The 26,132-nt window shown below is 39.3% G+C and overlaps 1 protein-coding gene across 1 annotated transcript; it reads left to right on the forward strand.

Moving 5' to 3' along the window:
* Positions 1-408: 408 nt before the first annotated feature.
* RRAGC (Ras related GTP binding C) lies at positions 409-11,580 on the forward strand. Its single transcript, XM_027705010.1, has 7 exons — positions 409-700; positions 4,177-4,380; positions 5,073-5,272; positions 6,133-6,247; positions 7,693-7,835; positions 8,939-9,087; positions 9,635-11,580. The coding sequence occupies exons 1-7, from the start codon at positions 434-436 to the stop codon at positions 9,784-9,786; spliced, it is 1,230 nt and encodes a 409-aa protein (XP_027560811.1). The 5' UTR covers positions 409-433; the 3' UTR covers positions 9,787-11,580.
* The last annotated feature ends 14,552 nt before the right edge of the window (positions 11,581-26,132 follow it).

The raw sequence follows: 26,132 nt of genomic DNA on the forward strand, positions 1-26,132 counted from the left end.
CCCCCCGACTCCGGCTCTGCCCGGGCCGTGCTCGCCCGAGCCCCGCTCCCCCCGCTCCGGCTCTGCCCGGGCCGTGCTCGCCTGGTGCCCCCAACTCCGGCTCTGCCTGGGCCGTGCTCGCCCGGTGCCCCCCGACTCCGGCTCTGCCCGGGCCGTGCTCGCCCGAGCCCCGCTCCCCCCGCTCCGGCTCTGCCCGGGCCGTGCCCGCCCGGTGCCCTCGCCCCGCCTCTCCTGCTCACGTGCGGCAGCGCCGTCAGGTGACTCGGGTCGTCTGACCGGGGCCGTCCCACTTCGCCGCCTCTCCCGGGCCAATCGGTGACGCGGGGCTTTGACAGCGGCCAATCCGTGCCGGGCTGGGCCGTGTCGGGCTGGGCCGGACGAGCGGGAGGAAGCTCCGGGCCGGGCGCTGGCGGGCAGCGGGCTCGGGGCGGACATGGCGCTGCAGTTTGGCGGGGCGGGCGCGCCGGGCGCGGCTGAGGAACCGACGTTGGTGGGGGGCAGCTTCGGCGCCGCGGACTCGTTCCCCAAGGACTTCGGCTACGGGGAGGAGGAGGAGGAGGCGGAGCTGGAGGGAGGCCCAGGGCCCGGCGGGCCCGGCGGCGGCGCGGGTGGACCGGGCAGCGGCGCGGGCGGGGCGGACTCCAAGCCGCGGATCTTGCTTATGGGGCTGCGGCGCAGCGGGAAATCCTCCATCCAGAAGGTGAGGGGCCGCCGGCGGCTCCCCGCCTCCCCCCCCCCGGCGCCGAGTTGTGTCTCTCATTTGCTGTGCTGCTGTTCGGGCCGTTCCTAGTTTTTATTGTGGGCCCATGTGGCGAAGTTGAAACGACGGGAGCCTCCTGCCTAAAGACGTTTACTTTCCAGAACGGACTCTGATCGTCGTCGCTAGAGAGGGAGGTTGTGTAGCATAGGTTGTAGCCTTTGCATTTCTTCAGTTTTAACGCTTCAGAAGTAAAAAAGTGAAGATGCTAGTGTGACGTTTATGTGAGGTGTTTTCTTACAGCTGTGAAAGCACCGTGAGCGGTACAGGTGTGCAGTGTTTAGCGTGCTTCCACTTGGAAGACTTGAGCTTTGTTATGCCTTTTGATGCTTTGAAAGAGAGTTCTGCTTTTGTATGAGCAGGACAGCCTCTGGTTCTCTTTAGTACGCTAGGTCGAGCAAACGAGAGTCAAGGAGGAAATGCCTTACGAGGAGTTTCAGTGCCTTAGGTTTGTTGATAGCTTTGTGAAGTCACTAGTGTTTCTTGATAAAAGTAAGACAAAACTGGCTATTTTCATTTGCCACGTAGCTCAGTAGAAGTGTCATGCTGAGAATGATCCTTGTTCCTCAGTGCAAATTTTATGTTCGTGGTCCCAGCTGTGAAGTTTTCAGTGGTATTTTATGGGAAGATGTTACTAGTGAAATGTGTGGTTCTCAAGCTCGAGGCTTAGGGGCCTCAAACTTGCTTCAAATGCAAGTGTGAAAACCTGTAGAGATTTCTGTAAAGGTTTTGTGGAGGGAATCCTTTTTTTGGACATTGCAGTATAGCAGGGATGAATCTGCTTCTTTTTGCCATCTTATGCAGACTGCTTGGTAATCCATATACTGCAGTAAGCCGATGAGTTCTAAACTGACTTCAGACTGGATCTGTTAGTGAGAAATTCTGAAATACAGTGGCAGACCAGGCCGTCGTTGCTTTTTAGTCTTGTCAGTTATTCCCCATTATTTAGGTCGAATGATCCCACTGTATGTGCAAATGCAGTGATTTCACTAGAAGTCTTTTTCTAAGTCTTTTAGTCATGTGAACGGCACTGGTTGTAGACACTCGTTAGAGATCTTATCGTATTATCCACTGTTGAAAAACCCCCCAAAAGCTAGAGGGAAGCAGCAAGTCCAAATTGCAGATAGATTTTAAGACTTTACAGGTCTCTTTATAGATGCAGCTTTTGGACTTTTTTATGGCCAATGTTAATAGTCCTCAGTTCTCTGAGGACCTATTCAAAGGTAAGGAATAGTGTGATGCTGAGTATGCAATAAGAAGACATAGGATTTATCTTTTGCCCACTGGTTACCAGTCTGGCTTAGGAATTAGATAGAAGCTGTGATTCTGATACCTAGGAGTTCATTGTGATGCTGCCTGAGCAAACTAACTATGGCAATAATTTGAGACATTCTTGTAATATCAAGAAATTTCTCATCAACAGTGTTCCTGGTCTTAGATCTGTCTAGTTCAAAAATGTCCATAACCAGACCCAACCCTTCTGTCTAGGTATTAGTTGTTGATCACCTTGCCAGAGAACAGGGATATGCAAGATTAACACTGTATCGTGGAAAGTATTGGCTTTGCGATTGTCTAGAAATTTCTGTGAAAAACATGAATTATTAAACCATTCCAGCCTTCCACTGAGAGCAGTATTAATAGGACACCTCTTACAAAAGAAAAAATTATGGTCCTGTGGAGGAACTCTTTTTTCTTCTTCCTTTGGACAGTTGGATTTTCCATACTGGTATAACCTCTGAATACTCAGTAGCAAATTGAGGGTAATAGATTTTGGGAATGTAATGATTGCTTTGGTTCATAAAACAAATTTTTGTGCAGACTTGCATAACTGGACTTACTGTACTGTCCCTGTGTAATAGGAACCTGGAAAGAGTTCAGATGGGGGACACCAATCTGATGAAATGTGCTGCTTTGGCAAGAAGGGGAAATGGAAATGATGGCATTGCTTCCCAGAGACTTATCAGCTTTAAACTGAATTTTCTAATTCTGTCCCACTTCTGTGGGAGATGCTGAGTTCCAAAAGAAATTTTGATTTCAGAATGCTTTAAAACTATGCTGCAAACCCTTAAGAATGCAGTACAGCCACCGTGTATCTAGAACTTTTTTACTTTTCCATACAAATGTTCTGCTGTTTAAAACCCCATTAAGATCATGGCCTCCTAAACCTTTCCTTAGGCTTAAAAACCTAGGCTGACATATTACTTTGAACCTCACTAAACAGTCCATTAACTATACTGGGTGTAGAGTTCTTTGTCTTTCAGGTTTTTTTGACAGTTTGTTGCACCAGCTCTCTAATGGATGACTTCTGTAACTGTACGAAACATCTGATAAAACCAGAATTACCAAGTGCTGTATAGGAAATATCTTTCTTTTGGAGTCCTAGTATTTGATCACATTATGTTTGGAATAACTTTCATATTACATAGTTGAGTTGCTTTAGCGCAGTGTTCACTGTTGACACTGACCGCTTTTGCTACAGGCTGCTTTGCTGTGGAGTTACATGCTAGTTCTGTTTGTACAGGGAAGGGCTAAAATCCCAGTGGGGCTTTTTGAGTTCTAGCAACGAGTATGTTTTTCACCCTGCAGCTAAAGTGTTTACCAAGTAGTGTGAAATCTTTTGTAGTTTCTTTAGGGAAGTTTCACAGAAGTTCCACCTGACCATGAGGAAGAACTTCTTTTCTGTGCAGGTGACTGAGCCCTGGAACAGGCTGCCCAGTGAGGTTGTGGAGTCTCCCTCACTGGAGTTACTCAAGAACCGTCTGGACACAATCCTGTGCAATGTGCTCTGGGCTGACCCTGCTTGAAAAGGGAGGTTGGACCAGATGACCCCACTGTGTTCCCTTCCAACCTTACCCATTCTGTGATTCTCTAATTAAAAGGAGAGGGTCAGCAAACTTAACTCAGTTGTTAATAGATGGCACACCACCTAGCTATTCAGGTCTCTAAAACCGAGATGTTATTTTTGTACACTTCTATTGTAGTTTAGGAACGATCTGATTATGTTGTGTTATAACACTTGACACCAGACTAAAAGTGAAATTTCCTTTAGGAATGTCTAAGATTAGAAAGGAAAGGTTCTTAAAAGCTTGCAGTTGCTTAATTAACACATTTGCTTCATACCAGATAAGAACATAACAGAATTTGAACATACTGTGTTAGACTTGCAAGGAAGAAGGAGTAACAGGGATGTCTGTGTCTTTTGCCATTGGACTTGTGAAAATGTTTAACTGTATTCAGTTGTTTGGTTTGGGTCGGGGGTAGGTCATTTCCTTAGCTGATGCAGCAAGCTGTCTATTTACCAAAAGGAAGCTGTATGCTTTAGAAGGGATAAACCTATTTGTAAGATTCAAGTTACAAAACTTTCACCCATTTCTTCTAATAAGGTAAAGTCTAGACTATTATTTGTGTTCTTTTAACAGGTGGTGTTTCACAAAATGTCTCCCAATGAGACACTGTTCTTGGAAAGTACCAACAAAATCTACAAAGATGATATTTCCAACAGTTCGTTTGTAAATTTCCAAATATGGGATTTTCCTGGACAGATGGACTTTTTTGATCCAACATTTGATTATGAGATGATCTTCAGAGGAACAGGTGCTCTAATATATGTTATCGATGCCCAGGTAAATACAAATCACTAAGAATCATAAGGAAGTTTTATTTTTACTTTTTGTGTGAGAGGAGTTGAATGAGAAGCTAGTAATTCATATTTTTAGATAAGTTCGTAAAACATCTGCTACGTATGAAGGGATGCATTGGCAATCTGACTTTTGGTGTGTGGTTTTATTTTTGTGAAGTGACTGGAACATATGCTGCTGGTGGAGAGAGGGGAAAGGGGCTGGTACTCTGAGTTTACCTGCAATAATAGCAAGAACCTGCTGTGCTAGGTGGATGGAATTATCCCTTCCTTCTGCTCTGGAGTTCATTTAATAATAGCACACTTCTGACCTCAGTTTCTAGTACTGATACTACGGGGTATCTGGCAGTTTTTAATAAGCCTAGAAATTGCACCGTGGGAGATTACCTGGCTATTAGGACCATCTTGGAGATCGCTGCTTGCCTATTGCTGGAGCTGAAATGTAACCCACCTTTTGCTCTGAAGTCTAGTTTTGTGTAGCTAATGAAACTTAATTGACATGACGGAATCTAAGCTGCTTGGATTTCTCACACTTCAGAGTATTCTCTCTCTCCTCCCAGACTTCTATTTAGTTACAGAATTGAAGTTCTTGCACTGAAATATTTTGTCCTTGTGCAGAATGGAATAGTTATCAGAGAGAAAGCTTTATCGTTCATTCCTGCCCAAACTGATTTACAGGATGACTACATGGAAGCTTTAACAAGACTGCACATTACAGTTTCAAAAGCTTACAAGGTCAACCCGGAAATGAACTTTGAAGTTTTTATTCATAAAGTTGATGGTTTATCAGATGACCATAAAATAGAAACTCAGAGGGATATTCATCAGAGGGCTAATGATGATCTTACAGACGCTGGGCTCGAAAAACTTCACCTTAGGTGAGTGAAAGATTCTGACATATGTGATTCTCCTGTTGCTGATATGCATACAGATTAATGGCTTTTAGATGCGATACTGGACTGACTGGAGCAAGGTCTGGTTACTTTCTTATTATTTAACAAACTCTTGTTAAAAAAATACACTGCTGAATTTATGGACAAGCTTCAGCTGTTAGGCTGACTAAAATAAGGCAGGCTACTGTATCAGATTTCAATGAACAGATTATTCATAAACTCGATGATAATTCAAGGTCCTTCTCATTCAGCCTAACAGGCCAAATTTGTACATGTGGCCTGGAGGGGCAGGGAAAGGAGGGGGGAAGGTCTCTGCCTTTTAGTCCTGGGTAGCACTGACTTTTCAGCATGATTGGTTTAAAAGCTTAGTCTGTTACTTGATATTTGGCTCACTAATAAGGTATCTTCTACAGATACCTTTAAAACAAGCCATCTTTTCTCTGGATTTACTGCTATCTTGATTCTTGTGGAGCCAGTATCTTGATGTTAGTGTGAGCAAAGTGGAAGGCCAGGAACAGGACTTGAAGAAATCAAATTGAGCATTTTTTATACCTTTATAATAAGCACTCTGTAGGCAAAGTGTGTTGTGAAAGAATATTCAAATTTTCATCCTTGGTCTCCCATCTCTAAGGGATGGGGGAGATCTGTTTCATGGTTACTCCAGCCGCTCAGAAATTAGGTTCTTTGTGCATTGGTCAGATATATTTGTCATAAAGGCATCCCAGCCAAGGCATCAGGCCTGAATGTTAGAAAACATAGCTTTAACATTTCTATTGCAATTCTGAAATATTCTTGAATCTTCTTTTTCTTTTTTTTTCTTCCACTGCCCTCCCTCCTCATCTCAGCTTTTATTTGACCAGTATCTATGACCATTCAATATTTGAAGCCTTCAGTAAAGTGGTACAGAAGCTCATTCCACAACTGCCAACCCTGGAAAACCTACTTAATATCTTTATATCAGTAAGTGTTAATCTAACAGAACTCTGAGTGAAATATACGGAATGGTAAAGCAAGTCCTTCTGCCAAGGAACGCTGGCTAGATCTGCCCTTGGGAGATTTGGGTGGCACTCATGTGGGTGTACTCTGCTGACCTGGATGTCTACATTAGAAGCTCTCTACCACAGCTAAATTGTACTGGTGCGTGCTCTGTGGGGATTTCTCTAAATGTTGACAAAGCGTAGTTTGACTGGTTATAACAGTTGTTAGGGAAGTTTCCTGCAGGATATACTGATTAGTTTGCTAAGGCACCTAGTAGTCTAATGTAGCAACAGACATATTTGGTAATATGAACTTGGTCTTGAACTAAACTGTCTATTTCATATGGCCTGTGAGACTTTTGCCTTTATTCTTTTAAGGTTTGGATTTCTTATAGAATTTGTGACATAGAAATTTGCTGCTGTATACTTTAAATCAAATAAAATATCACCCTCGAGACAAGACCGTTTCATTTAAATCATGTCTGTTGCAGGCATGTGGACAACATAGAAAAAAACAATTGTGACTAAGAGGAGCTCTGTGCCCAGACATGTTGCCTCATGCTACCATATAATGCTTGTTTGCTAAGTTTGGTAGAGGACTGACCCAGTGGATAAAGGGCATGCTCACCTTGATCAGTGCCATGGGGGTATGGAGTGTGATCTTGATGCCAAAAGGATTGTCTGGATGTCCTCAGGACACTGTCTTTGGTACTGAGACTAGCTAGAAAGAAGAGAGAAGGAATGATTCTGGGTGCATAAATAGAAAAGAAGCTTTACCAATAGTGTATATGTGGTAACTTGGTGAACTACAAAAGGCTTCTGAACTTAGTATGAGCACATGCACTTTGCCAAATTGCTCAGTTACAAATGTCTTGGTGCTTTTCCATACCCATAACTGCCGTAATGTGGTACTTTTCATGGATTTTTAAGTTCAGAAGCTGACTTAGTTGCTCTGCACGTTAAACTATGTGGCAACTGCTTCACACAAAATCTGAACTGCCAAGATACTACAAGCATAAAACTTAAGTGTCAGCATACTACTGTGAAATATCTCATCTCTGATCCCAGTCCATTAGGTGGATGTGAATGTATGGCTCTTCTGGAATTAATAGAACCACAGAAGAGGTAAACTGCTGAATGTGGGTTCTGGAAGCATAGTAAAATGTAACCTGAATTATGATCTGTTAAATAATAAACTAAAAAGAATTACAACAGAGTCCCCAGTTTTATTTTTGTCAACTATGTAATGTTCATATGTACTATGGGAACAAGGGTATTGTATTTATAAACTATATGCTCTAAATCTTCAATCTGTCTTGAGTCTCTAAATTGCTTATGTTTAAACAATTTTCTGCTGTTAAGAATGTGAAAGTTATGAATTCTACTTGAGATTTTAAAAATTCATCCAAATTCTTTCTCTTTCTGAAGAATTCAGGCATTGAAAAAGCTTTTCTCTTCGATGTAGTCAGCAAAATCTACATTGCAACAGACAGTTCCCCTGTGGACATGCAGTCATATGAGTTGTGCTGTGACATGATTGATGTAGTGATAGATGTTTCCTGTATATATGGGTAAGTGATGAATACTCTTAGGAAAAAAAAAAGTCCTCAAATTTGTAGAATGGGCTGCAAACGGTGCAAGTCGTGGTGGTTTTGTCATGCAGTGAGATGCTATTGATTGGTCTTTAGAGCACATTGGTTCTGTAAGTAATTAAAGTAAAGCCAAATTATTTGGCAGCTGAATCGAGCATTTCTACTCGGTTTCTTTCCCACCACTCATGGCCCTAGACAGCTGTCTGACATTTGTTAAAGTTGTGTTTCATGTAAAATATAAATAGTGCTGTATCTCGTTTGGCATGGTGGGTGCAAGTATGTTAATACCTGCAAATAACTGGGGTCGATAGCATGCTGTGGCTCGTAACTGTAACTTGCAGTGATACTGCTTTGAGATTTGCTGCTATCTGAACTGAATAGCATATGTCTCACAATTTACAGCAGAATTATACTTCAGAATGAATTTTTGAAGTGGTTCTGGAGAAGCGGTAACTTCTCTTAGAACTATGGAAAATACAGTGCTGCCAAGAAATACCACAACATTTAATGGTCTGTGTCCCGATGGATCGATCCAGGGTTGTGTAGCTGTTTTGGTTTTTTTTTTCAGGAGTGCATAGAAGTAGTTTGCAATACATCATTTACTTCTATAGTAATTTAACTAACACTAATAACTTGCAGATAGAAAGCAGCATGTTAATCTGGTCTTGTAAATGCAGGCTGTTCAGCTTAAGACCAAAAAGCGTCCTGCTCCCTGTTGCACCCTCCAACTCAGCCTCACTAAGGAAACCTTTGTATTAATTTACCAAAATTAATTTCACTGAGATGCCACGCCACTGACATCAAAAGAATGCATGCTGATAGCTTGCTCTTAACTGCTCGTCTAAGACAGACAGTATCTAATGAAGGCCTCTACTCTGTTTAGGTCTAGCTTTCCTGAGAAACTTAAGGTGTGATAATGGTCTTACTCAACGATAGTATTAAGACCTGCATTGCAGGTTCTCCACTTGCTCAACGTTCAGTATGAGTAATATTCTTCTAACTGCATTTAACAGGTATTTGTCTTGAAGTTACATATGCATGCCTGTTAGATTATGCCTTGGGTTAAGTCATTCTTTTTTCAGGTTAAAAGAAGATGGCACTGGAAGTGCTTATGATAAAGAGTCAATGGCAATTATCAAGCTCAATAACACAACAGTCCTGTACTTAAAGGAAGTAACAAAATTTTTGGCATTAGTTTGCATCCTTAGAGAAGAGAGTTTTGAGCGCAAAGGTAAGGACTTCCTCACCACTGACAGGCTTTTATCTAATGTTTTTTATCAACTGCAAAATATTAGTATGACTTTACAAGTCACCTTGATTTTTGTGTAACTAAATTCGTGTAATTTCTTCGGGGAGGAATTTTCTTATTTCTTAGAGATAGGAATAACGAAGTCTTATTTTTAATTTTGTGAATCATCGCTTTAATCGCTGTGTTCCTGATGAAATTACTTGGGTAGCTAATGTGAGCTCTGTCACTACCATCTGCTCTACTGGAATAAGTAGAATGGAGTAATGGTCCCCTTACCTGCTGTTTAATTATGAGTGTACACATTGCATTTGAAATTGGTACCTTTTTTTCAGAAAACTGAGACAGTCCAAATAAATACTAGCATCAGTAAAACTTTGTTAAATCTTCTGAGCCCAAGTTAATACTAAAATAAGTAGGAAAATACCTATTGGTTAAATGTAACATTTTATATTGATTTTGAAGCTCCATTTATGTAAATATGCCAAACTGAACACAGTTTTTCCTCTCCCTTCCCCTTCCTTCTTGATAGGTTTGATAGACTACAATTTTCATTGCTTCCGCAAAGCCATTCATGAAGTCTTTGAAGTAGGTGTTGCCTCCCACAGGATCTGCAACCATCAATCAAGCACCTCAAATATGAAAGCAGTGACTCACAATGGCACACCTAGGAATGCAGTCTAGAGGAAAGCTAATGACCTTGGATAGACTTGTCAGCTCTTCACTCCAAAGTTTTGTGGAACAAGAGAAGAGTAGTCTGAAAGCCTGAAGTATGTTTCAGAGGAGAAGAGTGGTCCTAACTGTGGAACAGCAGCTTGTAACTGATGTTGGACAACTGAAAGTACTGTAAAAATACTTTGAGGCCAGTGGAGTTAGGAATGCTGGTTAAAACCAGCTGTATTACAAATGCAGTAGTTTTTCGGTTTGGAATCCTATTTTAACAGTCTGTCTCTGACTGATTGCCTGGTCAAAACTTAAAAACAATTGAGTTGAGTTTTCTGTGAAACACTGAATAGTCACTTGCTCAACTTTTTTTATTATTATTATTTTAAATTAATCTGTAGAATATCCTCTTTTGCTTAAGTTTACCCTTTTGCCATGCAAAAAAGAAAAAATTAGTGTTATTAAGGCTTGTGAAACTCAGGCTTTTTGCTTGCTGAGGCTGGTCTCACAAATCATTCCATTAAGTAGCTCTTGCTGGTGTGCTCATAATATTCTTGTGAATTCTGTGTTTGTTAAGTGGATGCAAGGTAGAGCTCTGTTCTAGTGATTATGTGTTTGTTTAGAGAACTGACCTGGGGCTTCATTTTAAGAGATCATGATACTTCTCTTTCAGACCGCAGTTCTTGGTATGTCCCCTTTGATGGAAGGGAAGCATTAAAATCAGAAATAAACTACCTGCTCTCTTTTGCAAAAACATGGATGTCATAAATCTGTGTGATTAATCCTGTTGATGAAACAACTGCATGGCTAACTGAACTGAAATTTCTGCCATCTGTTGAAATAAAGCAATCACTTTCAGCTATTCCTAAGCAAAGAAAAATGACAAAGTTACTGGTGGATCTCTTTCCACTCTGGCTGATAATCAAGGCAATTCCTAGGAAAATGTCTGAGGGTGTTATCCATGCATGGCAATTAAGTATCGATCTGCCATAACTACTAATAATACTGAACTTTGGAAGCATGTTGATTCTGTACTATGACAAACACCTTCTTGTTTGTCACCGGGCTGACTAGAACAGTGTTTTTTCTGATTTTGTGAATGCTTACTTTCATACTATGGGCAGTATATCTGAATTCTTTAATTTATTGATATTTGTATTATTACAGTAGATATCATACTATACATCAGCCTTGCTATGCAGTAAGCTCAGCCACTGGTCCATAAAGATCTTGCCTCTCTTTACCCGTCCCTATGTGTGTATAGGTGTTGCAAAGCCATTGGACCAACTATACAAGTGCCACTATAAAAGTCTGTGCAAGAAGAATTAACTGTAAGCAATCTCTGCAGCTGGTGTATTTATGTGGTCAGAAGTAACCATGGGAATGCTTCTGTGCTTATAGAAAGAACTTTAACTGAATTATGTAAAAATGAATATACATGCATTAACGTTAGGGTATATGCACATACTGAATAAATGTTTTTTTTTTACAGCAGGAGACTTTGGAATTCAAGTGCTCTAGGTCAGTTCTCTTAAACCTAGGCTGAGCCCCTTTTTGGTAATGAAACTGCAGAGTTGTTTATTTTAAGGAAGTGCTGGAGGCTTGTAAGATTGGGTTTTGTAGTTTGCAAGCACTGTCAGAGTATTCTAGTACTAAAGGTAAGAGGAGAAGTAATTGGCGAGATCACAGGAAGAATGAAATAATTCCCATTTGTGCAGTGAATTTTCCATGTTCTAAGTACATGTGTACGTTCTCTTTGTTTTCACCCACTACAGGATTTTGTGCTAATAAAATGAAAAAAAAGGCAAACTGTAACATTATTGTTTCTGCTTGTCTTTATAGACAAAAGTCTATAAATGCCTACATGCTAAAGCAAATTTTTAAAAGCCATGTTATCTTTATGGTATATTTTAAAAAAGTTAAATACCACATTCCCATGTGAGACTTCAAAAATTTTAGTCAAGCTTAACTTTCATCTCAATTAAAGCTGAATCCAAAATGAATACTCAGTTTTCAGAAGATGACTCTAGACTGTAAAGGCATATAAATGATCATGTGCACAATATTAGCTTTAAAAGTTAAATTTGTCTCTAGTAAGGAACACAGTGTTTCTTTAGTTTACTGGAACTAGTCTTCTGAATTAAGTCAGATGCTGCTGTTTAAGTAGAGGGTTACTAACCTGTTGCTGCTTTAGTGAGGCAGTTTTTGGTTTCTGCTGAAATCTTTATGGTGCCACAGAGGAGGAGGGATAGGAATTAGGCTTTATTTTCTTCCTTGTGCAGGGATCTGTCTCCCCTTCCTATGCTGACCTGCAGGGAGAGATCCTGTTAGAGATAAGGGAAGGTGATAACACGATCTCTCCAATACAAGAACTGAAACTGTGAAGGAAACCATCAACTACTGCTTCACCTGTCTGCCTTGTTATTTTTCCCTTTTTTTCTCCTCTAAACCTGTAGTGGTACAGATGCTCTGCAGTTTTTTTGCAAACAACTGAGGATGTGTGGTTCTAAGGAGAAAAATGGTGTGGACAGGGGAGGACAGAGAAAATGGTGGTCTGCTTGCTGGGAGAAGGAATGAAAATTTCGTTCTGTTGAAGAATAAAGCAATCCCTTGCAAGGTACCTTTCAGAGCTGTGTTGTCTGCCGCCGAGGATTGCTGAGTTTCCTGTTGGGAATCCTGCCAGCTGTAGCACAGGAGAGGGATGGAGGGGAAGGCCAATCCTGGGGAGACGGGCAGAGTAGTTAAAGATGACATCCCTCTGAGTTCCTGAAGGGTTCAATCTGCCCCTCGTTTGGCTGGAAGATGGTGTGGTCTTTCCTCTCTTTCCCTCAGACCTCCCTAAAAGTCCCTTGTTACTAGGTCCCTCGCTCCCTCAGCATGGGGCTGCGACAGGGCACGGGCAGGCTCTGGGTGGGCTGTGGGCGAGCGACTCTTGGGCCATCACTCATCTGAGGGGAAACGCTTGTCCCGGTGCTTGTCCCAGCGTGGCCCATATTGTCTGTATAAACAAGTTTGGTGCAGGACTTGAAGGGATATTAATTAAGTTCACCGATGATACTAAATTGGGAGGAGCTGTTGTTGACTCCGTCAAGGGCAGAGACCCTGCAGTGAGACCTTGGCGAGTTAGAGAGTAGTGCAATCACCAACCCTGAAATTTAACATTGACAAGTTTGGATTCTGCACCTAGAACAGGTAACCCTGACGGTTTGTACAGTTTGGGAAACGAGATGCTGGAAAGCAGTGCCGGGAAAGGGCCCTGGGGGTCCTGGTCAGTGGCCAGTTGGCCCTGAGTCAGCAGTGCCCTGGCAGCCAGGAGGGCCAACCATGTCCTGGGGGGCGTCAGGCCTGGCATCGCAGGCTGGGCCAGGGAGGGGATTGTCCTGCTCTGCTCTGACCTGCAGCGGCCTCACCTCAAGTACTGTTAGCAAGCATCCAAGAGGAAGGCTATGAAATGGTGACAGGTCTAGAGCGTATGAGGAGCAGTTGAGTGGTGGGTGTTTGTGCACAGCTTTATTAATGGTACCATTACAAAACTGTGGACCTTGTAAAACTAGGAGGGAAAGCCATGGGACAGAGAAGATTGCATAGTCTTGGTATGATTTATAAATTCTTCCCATTTTTAGTCAGGAAGTAGATCACTTTTTGAGTATAAGAGTTTTTTTTTAAATACAAGCATTTTTGTAATTCTAAATAGAAGTTGAAGTTTCTACTTTTCATTTTGGATATCTTCTTCCTTTTCAGTCTGCTCTGATGTTTGTTTTGAAAGCTATAATTTTTCTGGGCATAAGCAGCTACTGCTTTGTTTCTGTGATTTGTCTTCCAGATGGTTGTGTTTGGGTGAAATATTAATTAAAGAATTTACGTGATGTAATACATTCATCATGAAAAGAAGGGTCACTGAAACAAGAAATAGCTCAAGATCTGCTTTTAAGAAAGTCAGGTTTCATTGTTTCACAGACGAATAGATCAATGTTCCATCATCTAACAGTTGAGTTTAAAAACCTGCTGGGAAGTGAAGCAATATAACTTATATTGGATGTAAGCTACTTTGATGTTAATTCCCTGGTTTTGTGTCACTTAGGGGCAAATAAAAGAGAAGCTATTGCAGTCTGTCCACATCTTGCTTCTGGCTTTGATTTTCACAATAGTTTTTATTGTTTGTTTTTTGTTGTGTGTGGGTTTTTTTAAATATACCCTTTAATATATTTGATATATATACTATTTAATATAAATACTGATGTTAATGGCTTTTGAGAAATGACACTGTGTAGAGCAGAGGTTATGTTACAATTTGGAGCTACAGGGTGATGAGTAGATGAGTTACCTTTGTGCAGGACGATCCTAATGTTAAACAGACAATTAAGAGAGTGTCTTGGTCTGAGCTTGTCATTTTGGTTCATGGTACATTATTTTTTAAATACTGTTCAAAGACTGATAAGAGATTAAGGAAAAAAAAGCAACACCAAAACCAAAACAACAGAAGAGCCTTTAAAATAGTCCTGTGTAAAAGGAAAGAATTTATTTTTAAAAAATACTAATGGGCAATATCTATGTTTCTCTTGTCACCCAAATACAAACAAAGATACCCTTTATCAGTCTGCTGAAGGAATGACTCTGTAGCAACCTTCCTTTAGCTGGTAGATCAGAAACCTACTTTTTATGATTCCTGAGGGAGTTTAACTTCTACACAATAAAAATGAATAATAAAATTTAAAGCTTTCATCCTAATGGGATTAGGAGGAGTTATTTTACTTTTTATAGCTATACCAGTGATTGAAAAGCCAATTGAAACCATTGCAAAACTAGGGAAGAAGTCGTAATTAGAAGACCAGTGTAAAGAATCCTCTGAAGAACTCTTTTGAATTTAATTCAAAGACCATTTCTTGCTGGTGTTGCTAAGGGATGGTGTGAAATGTCTCAGGCTAAGCCAGGGGATGAGGCACCTCAGTGTGAATACTCCTCTGCAAACTTTTTCCTAAACCAGTATGCAGTAGAATTAAATGTTCCTCCACGCCCCCCATGCACACTCCCCCCACTTCTCGAGTGACAACTCAAGACCTTCACTCCATATTGTGGAAATGGCAAGAGAGGTGAGAGAGTTTTGTATGCATTTGTCCCTGTACAATGAAGTAAAAATACCAGGTACCTGTAATAGGCTTAAGAGACGTCTGCAGTGTCTTGGTGGGCTTGGTACATTGAGAATGTTTAGGTCTCTGACAGGGTAAAAAATGAAACTAACAGAAAGGAAATTAGTCCAGATAGAGAGAAAAGCATTACTAATTAATTTATTTGTTGCACCCCACAATCTTCCCACTCCCCAATCTGATTCAAAACTCTAGAAAAATTTTTCTCTATATTTTGTTCTGGTAATTCTGAAGTGATAATTTGGTTCTTCTGCACATTTTTCTTCATTCATAACATCTCTTCCAAAACAGCCAAACTATTAGAACTGTATTTAGCTTTCTCACTGCCAGGTATTGATCTGAGTAAACAGTAAGAATTATCTGGAATCCTTTCCCACTGGGCTATAATCCCCATACTTATCCAATTTTCTGATGTACCAAGAAATAGCTACTTGCAAAGATGGTCCACTTGGAAATTCCACTTCAGTGTCTTCCTGTGAAAGTTTACAATTTACCAATTATGAACTGCTATGGACATTATGGCCATAAATGCTGTTGTTTTACAATGCTGTCCTAAGGAAGCTTACTGCTACTTCAGCTGCCTTTTTGTGCTGTGTTTTGTTCTGCACCAGAGTCAGTCAGTACAGGAGAAGGAAATGATGAGTACTGTACTGCAGGTAAGAAACTAGACAGAACTGACATCTGTATCCCTAATTATGGATCGGTGCTTTTAATTATTTAGACTTCTATGCCATATAGTGAAAATCATTTTACTGTTAAAAAATACGTACTTTCTGTGTAAGTTAAAAATACATACTTTCTGTATAAGTTATCCTAAAAGGAAAAAAATGTCACTTTTGGGGTTCAGGATTATTGATTAACTGACTTATGTTGAAGTACCAAGTAAAATGAAACTCCCTAGTGGGTAACAGTAATGGGGATCTATTACATCTTTTCTGGCTTACAGTGAGTGAATTGGTTATTCGGTGTTCCCTTGTGATCTAAAGACAGTTTATTTTTCTTGCCCTCTAGATGGCGGTCTTGTTCTCTTTGAAAGAATCTGTTATACAGAGTCTGGTAGTGCTGTAAGAGAGAAAGTTTATTTAATTAGTCACAGTTTTTACGTTTGCATATTTGCAATGTAACGTTTATGAGCAAAAATGTTGATGTGACTGTAACATTGAAAACCTGCTGTGAACAACTGTGAGCTGATGTCTTCTTCTGCTGGGCAGGAGGAGGGTAAGTACTAACTTGTTTCAGAGAATTGCAAGTATTTATTATATCAAAAATGCGCTAATTTATCATACAAGAAAAGTTATGTAAATGATACTTTAATTTCCAAACAACAGCTTAATAAAACCACATCTTCATGATTAACCCATTAGTGGTGTGGAGTGAAAACTTCCTGAGGTTTTCAGTTCTTCCTTGTTAATAAAGCTAAATTTTTTGTTTCTTGAAGTTCTTCATTTATTTGTCTAGATAAAGCTGCTTAACAGAGAAAGGAGTGAGTCCAATGTTTGCTATTCAGCTGACATCATTACTTGTAAGCAAATAATTTAGAACAGGACCTTGTTAATTGCTGTGTGTAAGTACAGAGAGGCAGAAGGATTTATTGCCCAGTTTTCTGAGTTGTGATGAAAACATTTAATTTTTGCAGTGTGCCTTTTGTTTCTACATGTCTTTACATATATATTTTTTCCTGCTTCTGAACTGCTGAAAATGGCGTTTTCTCACTAAGTGTCACACTGAACAAGAAGTGCTCTCCTTTTTTACTGCTTCACTGATCTTAGGATCTTTAGAAAGTACTGTCTAGTTAATTGCTGTTAAAGACAATTGTGAAGGGATGATAGCTTACATGATTTATCATTGATTAAAATAATTGCTTTCTGGAAAAGACTCTAATAAGTTAATGCTTCTGAAGGGAAGATCTTAAGACTATTAAGCATCCTTCTGCTGTCTTGAAGAGAGATAGCAGTTTCCGTAAGTGACAATTAGCACAGTCTGATGGTTAACTTTGGTTAGAGGTGACTGGTTAAGCTGCCTTTCCTGCATACAACAGGCAAATGCAGGGTCCTGCACCTGGGGAGGAATAACCCTTGGCACCAGTATGGGCTGGGGGTGACCTGCTGGAGAGCAGCTCTGTGGAGAAGGTCCTGGGGGTCCTGGTGGACAAAAAACTGTCTCTGAGTCAGCAGTGGGCCCTGGGGGCCAAGAAGGCCAACGGTGTCCTGGGGGCATTGGGAAGAGCATTGCCAGCAGGTCAGGGAGGTGATCCTGCCCCTCTGCTCAGCCCTGGTGAGGCGAATCTGGAGTGCTATGTCCTGTTCTGGGCTCCTCAGGACAAGAGAGATGTGGAGCTCTTGGAGCAGGTCCAATGGAGGCTGCGGAGATGCTGAAGGGACTGGAGCATCTCTCTTATGATGAAATGCTGAGGGAGCTGGGGCTGTTCAGCCTAGAGAGGAGACACTGAGAGGGGACCTCCCCAATGTCTGTCAGCATCTGCAGGGAGGGGGCAGAGAATGGACCAGGCTATGCTTGGGGGGACCCAGCGATGGGACAAGAGGAAAGGGCAGGAACTGATGCCCAGGAAGTTCCACCTGAACATGAGGAAGAACTGCTTTTCTGTTCGCTGAACAGGCTGCCCAGAGAGGGTGTGGCGTTTCCCTCCCTAGAGATATCCCAGAACCATCTGAACACAATCCTGTGCCATGTGCTCTGGGATGACCCTGCTTGAGCAGGTAGGTGGGACCAGATGACCCACTGTGATCCCTTCAAACCTGATCCATTCTGTGATTCTGTGATAGATAAACTGTTATTCTTACTCCATGATTAAGGATGAATCATGGTTGAAAAACATGATGTAAAGCATTCAATGATCTTACCAGTCATTCACAACAACTCCTATAACATGCAGATTTTTTTATGAAAAAAAGCAAAATAATTGGTATCCATCACGTGCTTGTGTTAAGATCACAGTTTCCATGACATTACTGTGCTTTAATAAAATCTGTCAACTTAGCCTAGCTGGTAATGGCTCACAGCACATCAACCTTAAAGAATACATGAATCTATTAGTGAATAAGTTAACTGTAATTTTACACAGAATTGTGTCACAGAACTCTCTTAGGGACAAAACGTAACCTCTGTTGGTTGGAAGGAGAATGTGATATCCTATTAGTTAGGATGTGATAACATCTATTTATGAGGATGTGATAGAAGTCTGTATCTTAACTTATTCTTCCACTTGTTACTCCGCCTTGTCTCAAGTTTTATGAGTACCTCACACCAGAAGGTTATTAAACATGAACATATGGCTTATGTGCTGGTGGTAGCACTAAGTTCTCTCACTGCAATGCACCAAGCATTTGGAGGAAGGAAAAGGAATACAAAAGAACAAATTAAAAAAAAAAAGAAAAAAGGGAAAAAAAGCTGTAAAATTATAATGAGGGAGCGTGCAGCCCCTCTCAGCAAGCAGCTCACTAGAGCAGAAGTGTGGCCTCAGTCACTGCACTGTGACTCATTATTAGAATCCTTTGCCTAGAGGCTTGGAGCACTGATGCAGGAGAACTTCACGCTGGGAAGCTGATAGCTCGTTGGAGTGACTGTGGAACTAATCAGGCTGCTGAAGGCTCGCGTTTGTTTCCTGACAGACACATTCAGAATCAAACATTCAGACTATCGGGTTCCATGCATTTCTGTGAGGGCACAAAGCATCCCAGCTTATTCGGTATGAAATGTCGTTGTTGTTGTTGTTGTTGCAATAATAAAAATTATTATCATTATTACCAGCCTTAGTTCTCTGGGGAATAAGAAAATGTCCTTTTGGAACTGTTGCAAATCTGACATTTTGTTTTGTAAATTATTTCTCTGACTTGGACAGGGCAGGATGCTAATTTTCAACATTAGAATGATATTTTCTTATCAGCCTAGGAAAGGCACTACTAGAGTGAATATTCTTTTGATGCTACTTTCCAGTGACAGCAAGGGAATTATAATATTAGCCTAATTCTAAAAATTTTCTACCTTGTGCTCATTTTCTATTCCTTATTGTTTCAGTATCTTTGCATAATGTGACTGCCACACAGCTCCTCTTTTGTAGTGATAAAGGTACTCATCCTTGGTCACTTCATAACACTGCAGATTCTTTATCATAATATCTAAAAGCCTCTTGAAGTTTGAACAATGTTCCAATGCCTTTATGTTCTTTACCACGTGTGTTCTTAGTTATCTGTCTGGATCTATAACTGTTCTTAAGAGAGCAAAATTTGATGTTAAGTGCAAGCACAGAAGGCCTTCAGGGAAGAGAAGACCAAAGCCTGAGAAAGCCAAAAAAGCTGGGTTCACGATAGGCTGTTATTTCAGCATCATAGTTCTCATGTCTTACATATCCTGGCACAACACAATATTCTGTCCTTTTTTTTAAGTGATAGTGCTGGAAAAACTTACCTTGCATTTCTTTATTTTGACATGGGGAGTCCAATCTTAAACATCTCATTTTCATTGTACTATATAAAGAAAATACCGCTTGACCAAAACTGGGCTCTGCAACAGCCTATTTACTAAACTGCTTTAACTAGCAAATGGAAAATACCACAGAAAATGATAGCCTTAATATTCCACTTTGTTAAAGATTTGGATGTCTGACTTCATTAAACAACCAAGGCAGGTTAGTCTTTTTTTCATACAGAATATAGGAAGGAGAAGGTTCACTTATACCCAGTATTGATAGGCAGGAGTTCAAGTGCAGTAGGAATTTGCACAGTGGAAACTTAGATACACAGGGAATTTGGGTACCCTTCAAAGCTGACTGGCAACTGAGTAGAGCATTTGAGAATTAGGATGATAGGTCCCACTTGTAAATTTATTGCCAAATGGTTCTTAAGAGTTTTGTATTTCCTTTTTCTGGACATCTAAGAGGAGAACGTGTGGTTCTCTCTGCCTGTGTACATGACCAAACAAATAAAACTTATTTATGCTCCCAATTAGGTTAGGAACAACAGTTATGGGTTCCTGGGGTTTTTAATTGTTCAGCTTGGAAACATAAACTGTCAAGATTGAGTACATTGTTTTCTAAACCAAGTGATCAAGACATATGCTTTTGCCATCTCTTTTCCTTTATTGATTATATTTGAAATTTACTGAATCCAGAAATGCTTTGAAAGAGAAAGAACTACGGGTTGAGATGTGATTAAAGTAGAGATAGGAGGGAGCGTCTGAGGCTTTGCTTTGCTTCGCTTCGTCTGGCTGAAATGAATTTGAAATGTTGGATAAACTTTCATCCTCATATGTTCCTGTGGCAACCTATTTGACATAAACAGCAGTTATACAGAACTATGACTTTAACCTCCCTGTGGCTGGGTTTGAAATATGAGCAAGATGAAGACCTAGATTTGGATGCATTTTTATGAATTTGCATCATTGCATTATAACTCTGTAGAGGCAAATGGACTGCATATGCTGATTCAGATGCATATAAGTCTGAACCTAAAGTATTTAAATAGTATTGGGTAATAATTTTAATGGTTTGGAGTTTGGAAAATGTTATTTCTGTATGTATGTACTTCGCTTTGTTTTAAAATTTTATCATGCTTTGGAATGGCTACTTACTAGGGCATTGTACTTAGCTGGAAATTATTTGTGCATTTGGACTTACTGAGTGTGAAATAGTAATTTGCAAGCTCTACAGCCAGAATACTTGCCAGTCATTTGGAGATTTCAATAAATGTGCTGAAGAAATTTATGGAAAACTTTAAATTCAAGGATTTTGACTTTAAAGACTTTTAGTAATTGTCTCTGCTTTCAATGTAGTAAAACTGCTGGTTCAAATGGTATGTTGATAGTACCAAGTAAAACCAGTTACTGGAATATTTTGTTCATCAGAAATAGTGCCCTAAGTAAATTAAATAAGGAACATAAATACAGTTTTAAAACTAGGCTTAATGCAAATACAAAGAAACTATAATTCTGTATAACTTGGGAATACAATATCTGTCATGTATGGTGTTTTCTAGGTGAATGATGTGAAGCTGCTATCAAACCTTGCATTTCAGTGACAATCATCTGATCTAATTTCCGTATCTTGATAATGTTTTCGTTGCTCGATAGAATCTAAGCACTGCTGGCCATAGCACATAATCTAAATGACAAATTTTGCTCTTTCTTATCTGCACATTCTTCCTGGATACATCTTGATTGATTTCTGTTTCTTTGCATTGGTTTCAATTTTCTATCATTAAGAGAACAGTATAGGCAATGTAATTATTGTCTGTGCTGCTGTTTTCTTTTCATTGTTGTTTTTTTGTGAAGGATTACACTGCAGGCTTTTGTTTGTTTGTTTTGTTGTTTGTTTTGCTACTGGCTTCTCACAGCAGGAGAAATGGTAAATGTACTATTTTCTACCATCTCTTCACTGTATTCCCTACCTGAATTTTCTGCTCAGCCTTTCTGAAGAATTCCTTGTTTCATCTCTTAAAAATACATTTATAAATGATGGTTTAAATGTGTTTACAGTGCATGTCTTAAGTATCTAAATGGCCAAAGCATTAGTTAGGGCTTTTAGACTTCTTCTCTATTTATTGTTTTGGGCAAATATGTTGAGTGAAAATATGAATGCTTTAGTGAAGGGCAATATGCTCAAAGAACATTATCTCTTAGTTTTAAATATACACTCAATACAGCTGGAATGTGAGGCTTGTTTAACATAATATTCCAGTTTAGTTATTGTATAACAGAGTAAGAAATCCCAGAGGAATTTTGTTAGGAAGGTAAAATAGAATCAGATACACTCCTTATTATTGCAAAAGTTTCCTTAATCGCATTGTTTAAAGTTTGCAATACATTGTAATGCTTTTTAGTGGTTTTTCATTTTCAGCTGTCAGATAATTCCTTTTGCTAACTCTGGATAAATAGTACTCTCAATACTTTTGGTTTTAGTTATAGATGATTTATATATGACCAGACAGCTGATATAATAAAGAAGTATTGTGTTTTCCACTGTGTTGCACTTAGAGGTTCGAATCTGTTAATGCAATCTATTTGATTTGTAATATTTTATAAAAGTTTTTTCAACTAAAATTCTGTTAGTGATTCTTGTTGTCAAAGGTCATGAAAGGAAATGAAATGTTCTTTGAGCTGTAATGACAGCAGATGGTCACGGTCCAAACTAGAGAAATAGAAATAGTCTCATGGTCTCTTTTTGTTCTTGTTTTCCAGTGAAAACTGTACATTATCAAAAGTCCTTATTATTAGAGGCGCTGAAATGCATGTTCTTTTCAATGGGCACGTGTGAGGAAATAAATTTGGAATATTGGTTTGCTACGCAATTTTTAGTGATGGTTCCCCTTCTCAACTATTTTTTCCCTGTAATTCTTTTGTTTACCAATTTGAAGTTTGATTTGTGTTTGAGTTGGAAGTATTCCGAGAGCAGTGGGTCAGAATCTTGAACAGAGCTATCAGAATGGCAATGAGTATTTAAAAGCAAATATGTAAATAAGTCTAGGTTTTTGTTTGTTTGTTTGTTTTGCTTGCTGGTTGGTTTCTTTTTTTTGGAAGGGAGAGAAGCACTGAACCTGGGGCTGGTTGGGATCTGTATCCTTTGGTATGGAAAAGTCTTCAAGATTTAAACTTTATCAGCTGCTTTTTTTTTTTATTCGAAACAAAGGAAATAAAGTGGCATAGCTAGCTATTAAGATACAGTCAAGCTAAGTGGTATTGGATAAAGGAGTTAATAGAATTGAAGATGAGAACAAAATCTTACCAGTTCTGAGCTACCTAAATTTTTAAAATTTGAAGTTTAACTTTTTAGGAGACTTAAAGACAGATAATAATGGAAATGGGAAAGGCTAATACTGTATTTCAACCATTAATGCCTTGTTGAACTCATTAACTTTTCTAAAAATGCACTGTACTCAGCTAAATTGGATTGTCTGGAGAGGAAAATGTTCAAAACTATCAAGAGACTGTGGACAATCCAGTGTTTAAATGGATCATCTCTACTGTTAAAAAGTGCTGATGGAGGGTATTTGGGTTTTTTCACCCTATGTCTAATTTATATGCTTAGTTTTGTTTCCTTTCTTTTCAGATCAGTCTTCAAAAGCTGGCAGAATGTTTGTCACTTTGTTTCCATGATGATCCTTACACATGACGACGAAGTTAATTCTCCAAGTATTTTCATAAACATAAAGTACTGAATTCTGCAAGTCTCTTGTAATGGTAAAATTCTTTCTGTAATTCTTTGTCACTCCTTTTAAATGGGAACACCAAAACACCTTGCATTCCATTTGTTTTGATTCATTGATGCAAACTGCAATAATAGATTAGTTTCATCTTGTCTTCTCTACTCTTACATGCACCCACTTACTGCCTTCATCCATTTTTCCACAATACCGCAATGGAAGCTTAAGTTGAAGTGCTTCCCTAAGTCTTTTTTGGAAGCATTCTTTCCCAAGATCTTGTCCCCTAATCTGTATCTGTTGCTTGAATCCCTTTTTGATATCCATGTTTTTACATTTTGTTATATTAGGATACAATCAAATAGAATATAGCAGTGGTACTTTTTAAAAAATCCACACCTCTTTTTATGCCTGAATGAATCTCTTCATTGTTAATGACTTTACCAATACTATAAACAATGGAGAGGGAAAGGAATTGAGCTGACAGAGAGGTGTGTTTATTTAAATAGGTCTGTGCATAAGACTTTTCCCAAAACAGAGATGCTTGATGAAAAATTATGAAGTTTTCTGTTTTTCTAAAAAGTTTCAGGAGCCTCTTGGATTAATGGAATTTAAAGTACTGAAGGTATTATGATTTCTTTTGTATCATAAACTCTGTATAATAAATGTTATCGATCAAGCCTGGGATACTGCTTTGGGTTTGACTAAGTAGAATTTCTAGAGGTATATCAAGTGAATACTTGAGAACGTAAAAAAAGACAGACTGTGCTTTTCCTTCAGCAATATATTTCAGTTATTGATCCTTTTCCTTTAGTGAACGACCAATGTTGTTGCATGGAATTTTAATAGAAGTGGCCCTAATGCCAAGATAGAAAATGCAGGAAAACATAAGACCAATTGGAAATCACTGATTATAATTTCTAGTAATTTTTCAGGCCAATTGAAAAGTAAGGCATGATCCTTATTATCTGGCCTGCCCCCCCTTAACCTTACTAGTTGTTGTAAATAATTGCCATTAAAAGAAGTTGCCTCTTTTCTTTTGAGATAAGAATTAACATTTAGTGAATTAGAAGGGGCAGGTTATCCTGTGAAAATCCGAGTTACTTGGCTTATATTTAGATGCTTTTTCTTCCCTTGGTTTAAAACTTAGGAGACTGGTGTGTCTGTGCTTCTCTAGCTTCAAAATGTTTACAGAAAATAAGTGACCGCTGCATTTTGAAGGCAGAGCGTGTCCTTCATTCTAGCTTCTCCCTGTAATGTTCAGTGGCTAAAATAGAATCCTGCCGGAGCCCTGAGTCAGGAGGGCTGACCCAGCAGAGCGGTGTGTGTGACACATAATGAAAGGTTGAACTGTCTGTCTCTGAGGTGGCGTAGCAGATCAAATCACAGAGGATCAGGCGGAGATGTGTTGCCTTGCTCTGAGTGACAGAAGTTAATAATTAGTGACAATGATTGACAGATACACTCCATCTGCCGCTCTGACGCCCAGGAGCACTTATTCCACAACTGTCTGCAGGCACAATGAACTCCTCTGGGAGAGAGGGATGGGCTGTGATTGACAGCTGCCTCCAAGAGAGACAGGCCACTGACAGGAAAGTCACTGTCAGCAGAAGTGTTGAAGTCTCCCCCTGTTCCCTGGAAGTTTCACTCACTGTATACATTTATTCTCTTTCATTTATCATGTCAGGTGGGGTTTTAAATATATTATTAGCCAGTCATTTTCTTAACTGCAGGGTTTTTTTTCCGGTGGTAGTGTAGAGATTCATACACAGTGAGACAACTTAACGTATCTGTGGCTGAACGATACACTGTAGACCAGTGGACTGACATAGCTATATCTAATTAATCTGTCTTTTAGTTTGTTGGGAAAGAAGAATATTGCATTGCTTTCTCTGTATATTGATATTTTAAGTGTTCATGTAACAATGTTGTACTTTTTATATTTCCAAATGCAGAAAAAATATTTGGAAATGTCTTATAAGTCTGTGGTATTATCCCTTTAGATTTGCAATATTGTAGTAGAAATGTAGGTTGTTTTTGACAGATATAGTAATCTGTGGTTCCTAGATTTTAATAACGTAGTAAACTGATAACTATGAATTCTAATGTAAAATTGTACTTAAAACAACAAAGACAAGCCAAATTTATCCTGCATTCTGTAAGACAGATGCACGTAAGAAAATGTGTTGTAGCATGCTTAACATGTTCATTTCATCACTGTACCTAATTATAGATTATTTGTTCTATGAAAATAAGTGCAAATAGCATTAATTTTTTGGGGTCTCATTTCTTAGCATAATACTAGCAGCCTTCAAGGTCTGGGAAGATTTAAGAATATAATTCCTTTTAGTTTTTGTTTTGTTTTATTTTCTTCTAAGTCACATTAGAATAATCAGAATATGTTTATCCAAACCCTATATAAAATTGCAGTTGTGGGACATTAGATATCAAGCCATTTCCATTTAACAGGAAGTAACTGTTACTCTACCATGCATATAAAAAGAAATTCTGTGTTCCATTCATAATTGCCAACTATCTTCTGTCTAGCAAATGGGACTACATAAAAGAATAGAGTTGCTGCTCCAACAAACTCCCACAGATGCTCTAGTAGTTCTTTATAGTGTATGCTTCTTTTATTTTAAGGATGTTATTTTTGCACTGGTTTGTGATGCTCTGCGGTGAGGACTTTTGTTAATCAAATATTGTATCCTATGTAGAGGAGATCTATGTCAAATTTTATTCCTGTTTCCTTTCTTATTTTGAACCCCTCTCCACGTTTTCTGGAGCTATACATTTTGGATTGCCTGGCTAGATAGAAAGCTATCAAATGTAGAATGAATAAAACACTGGAAGAGATCTTGTCTTTGCTTGTTTTCACAATACCCCTTATTATGTTTTATAGTGATAGATACAATGCTTAAAATTTGAGTTTGCTTTTTTTTTTAATTTAATGAATTTATGTGCTGTTTTTAAGTGATCAGCTGATCTTCATGTACAGGTTGTGTATTGTGATAGCTAAAGAAATCGGATGGGATTCAGTCAGAATAGAAAGTTTGTCTGTAGGGAGGCTGGA

The sequence above is a fragment of the Neopelma chrysocephalum genome, unplaced genomic scaffold (assembly GCF_003984885.1).
Source record: "Neopelma chrysocephalum unplaced genomic scaffold, ASM398488v2 Primary Assembly neopelma1_300, whole genome shotgun sequence".
Classification (NCBI taxonomy): Eukaryota; Metazoa; Chordata; class Aves; order Passeriformes; family Pipridae; genus Neopelma; species Neopelma chrysocephalum.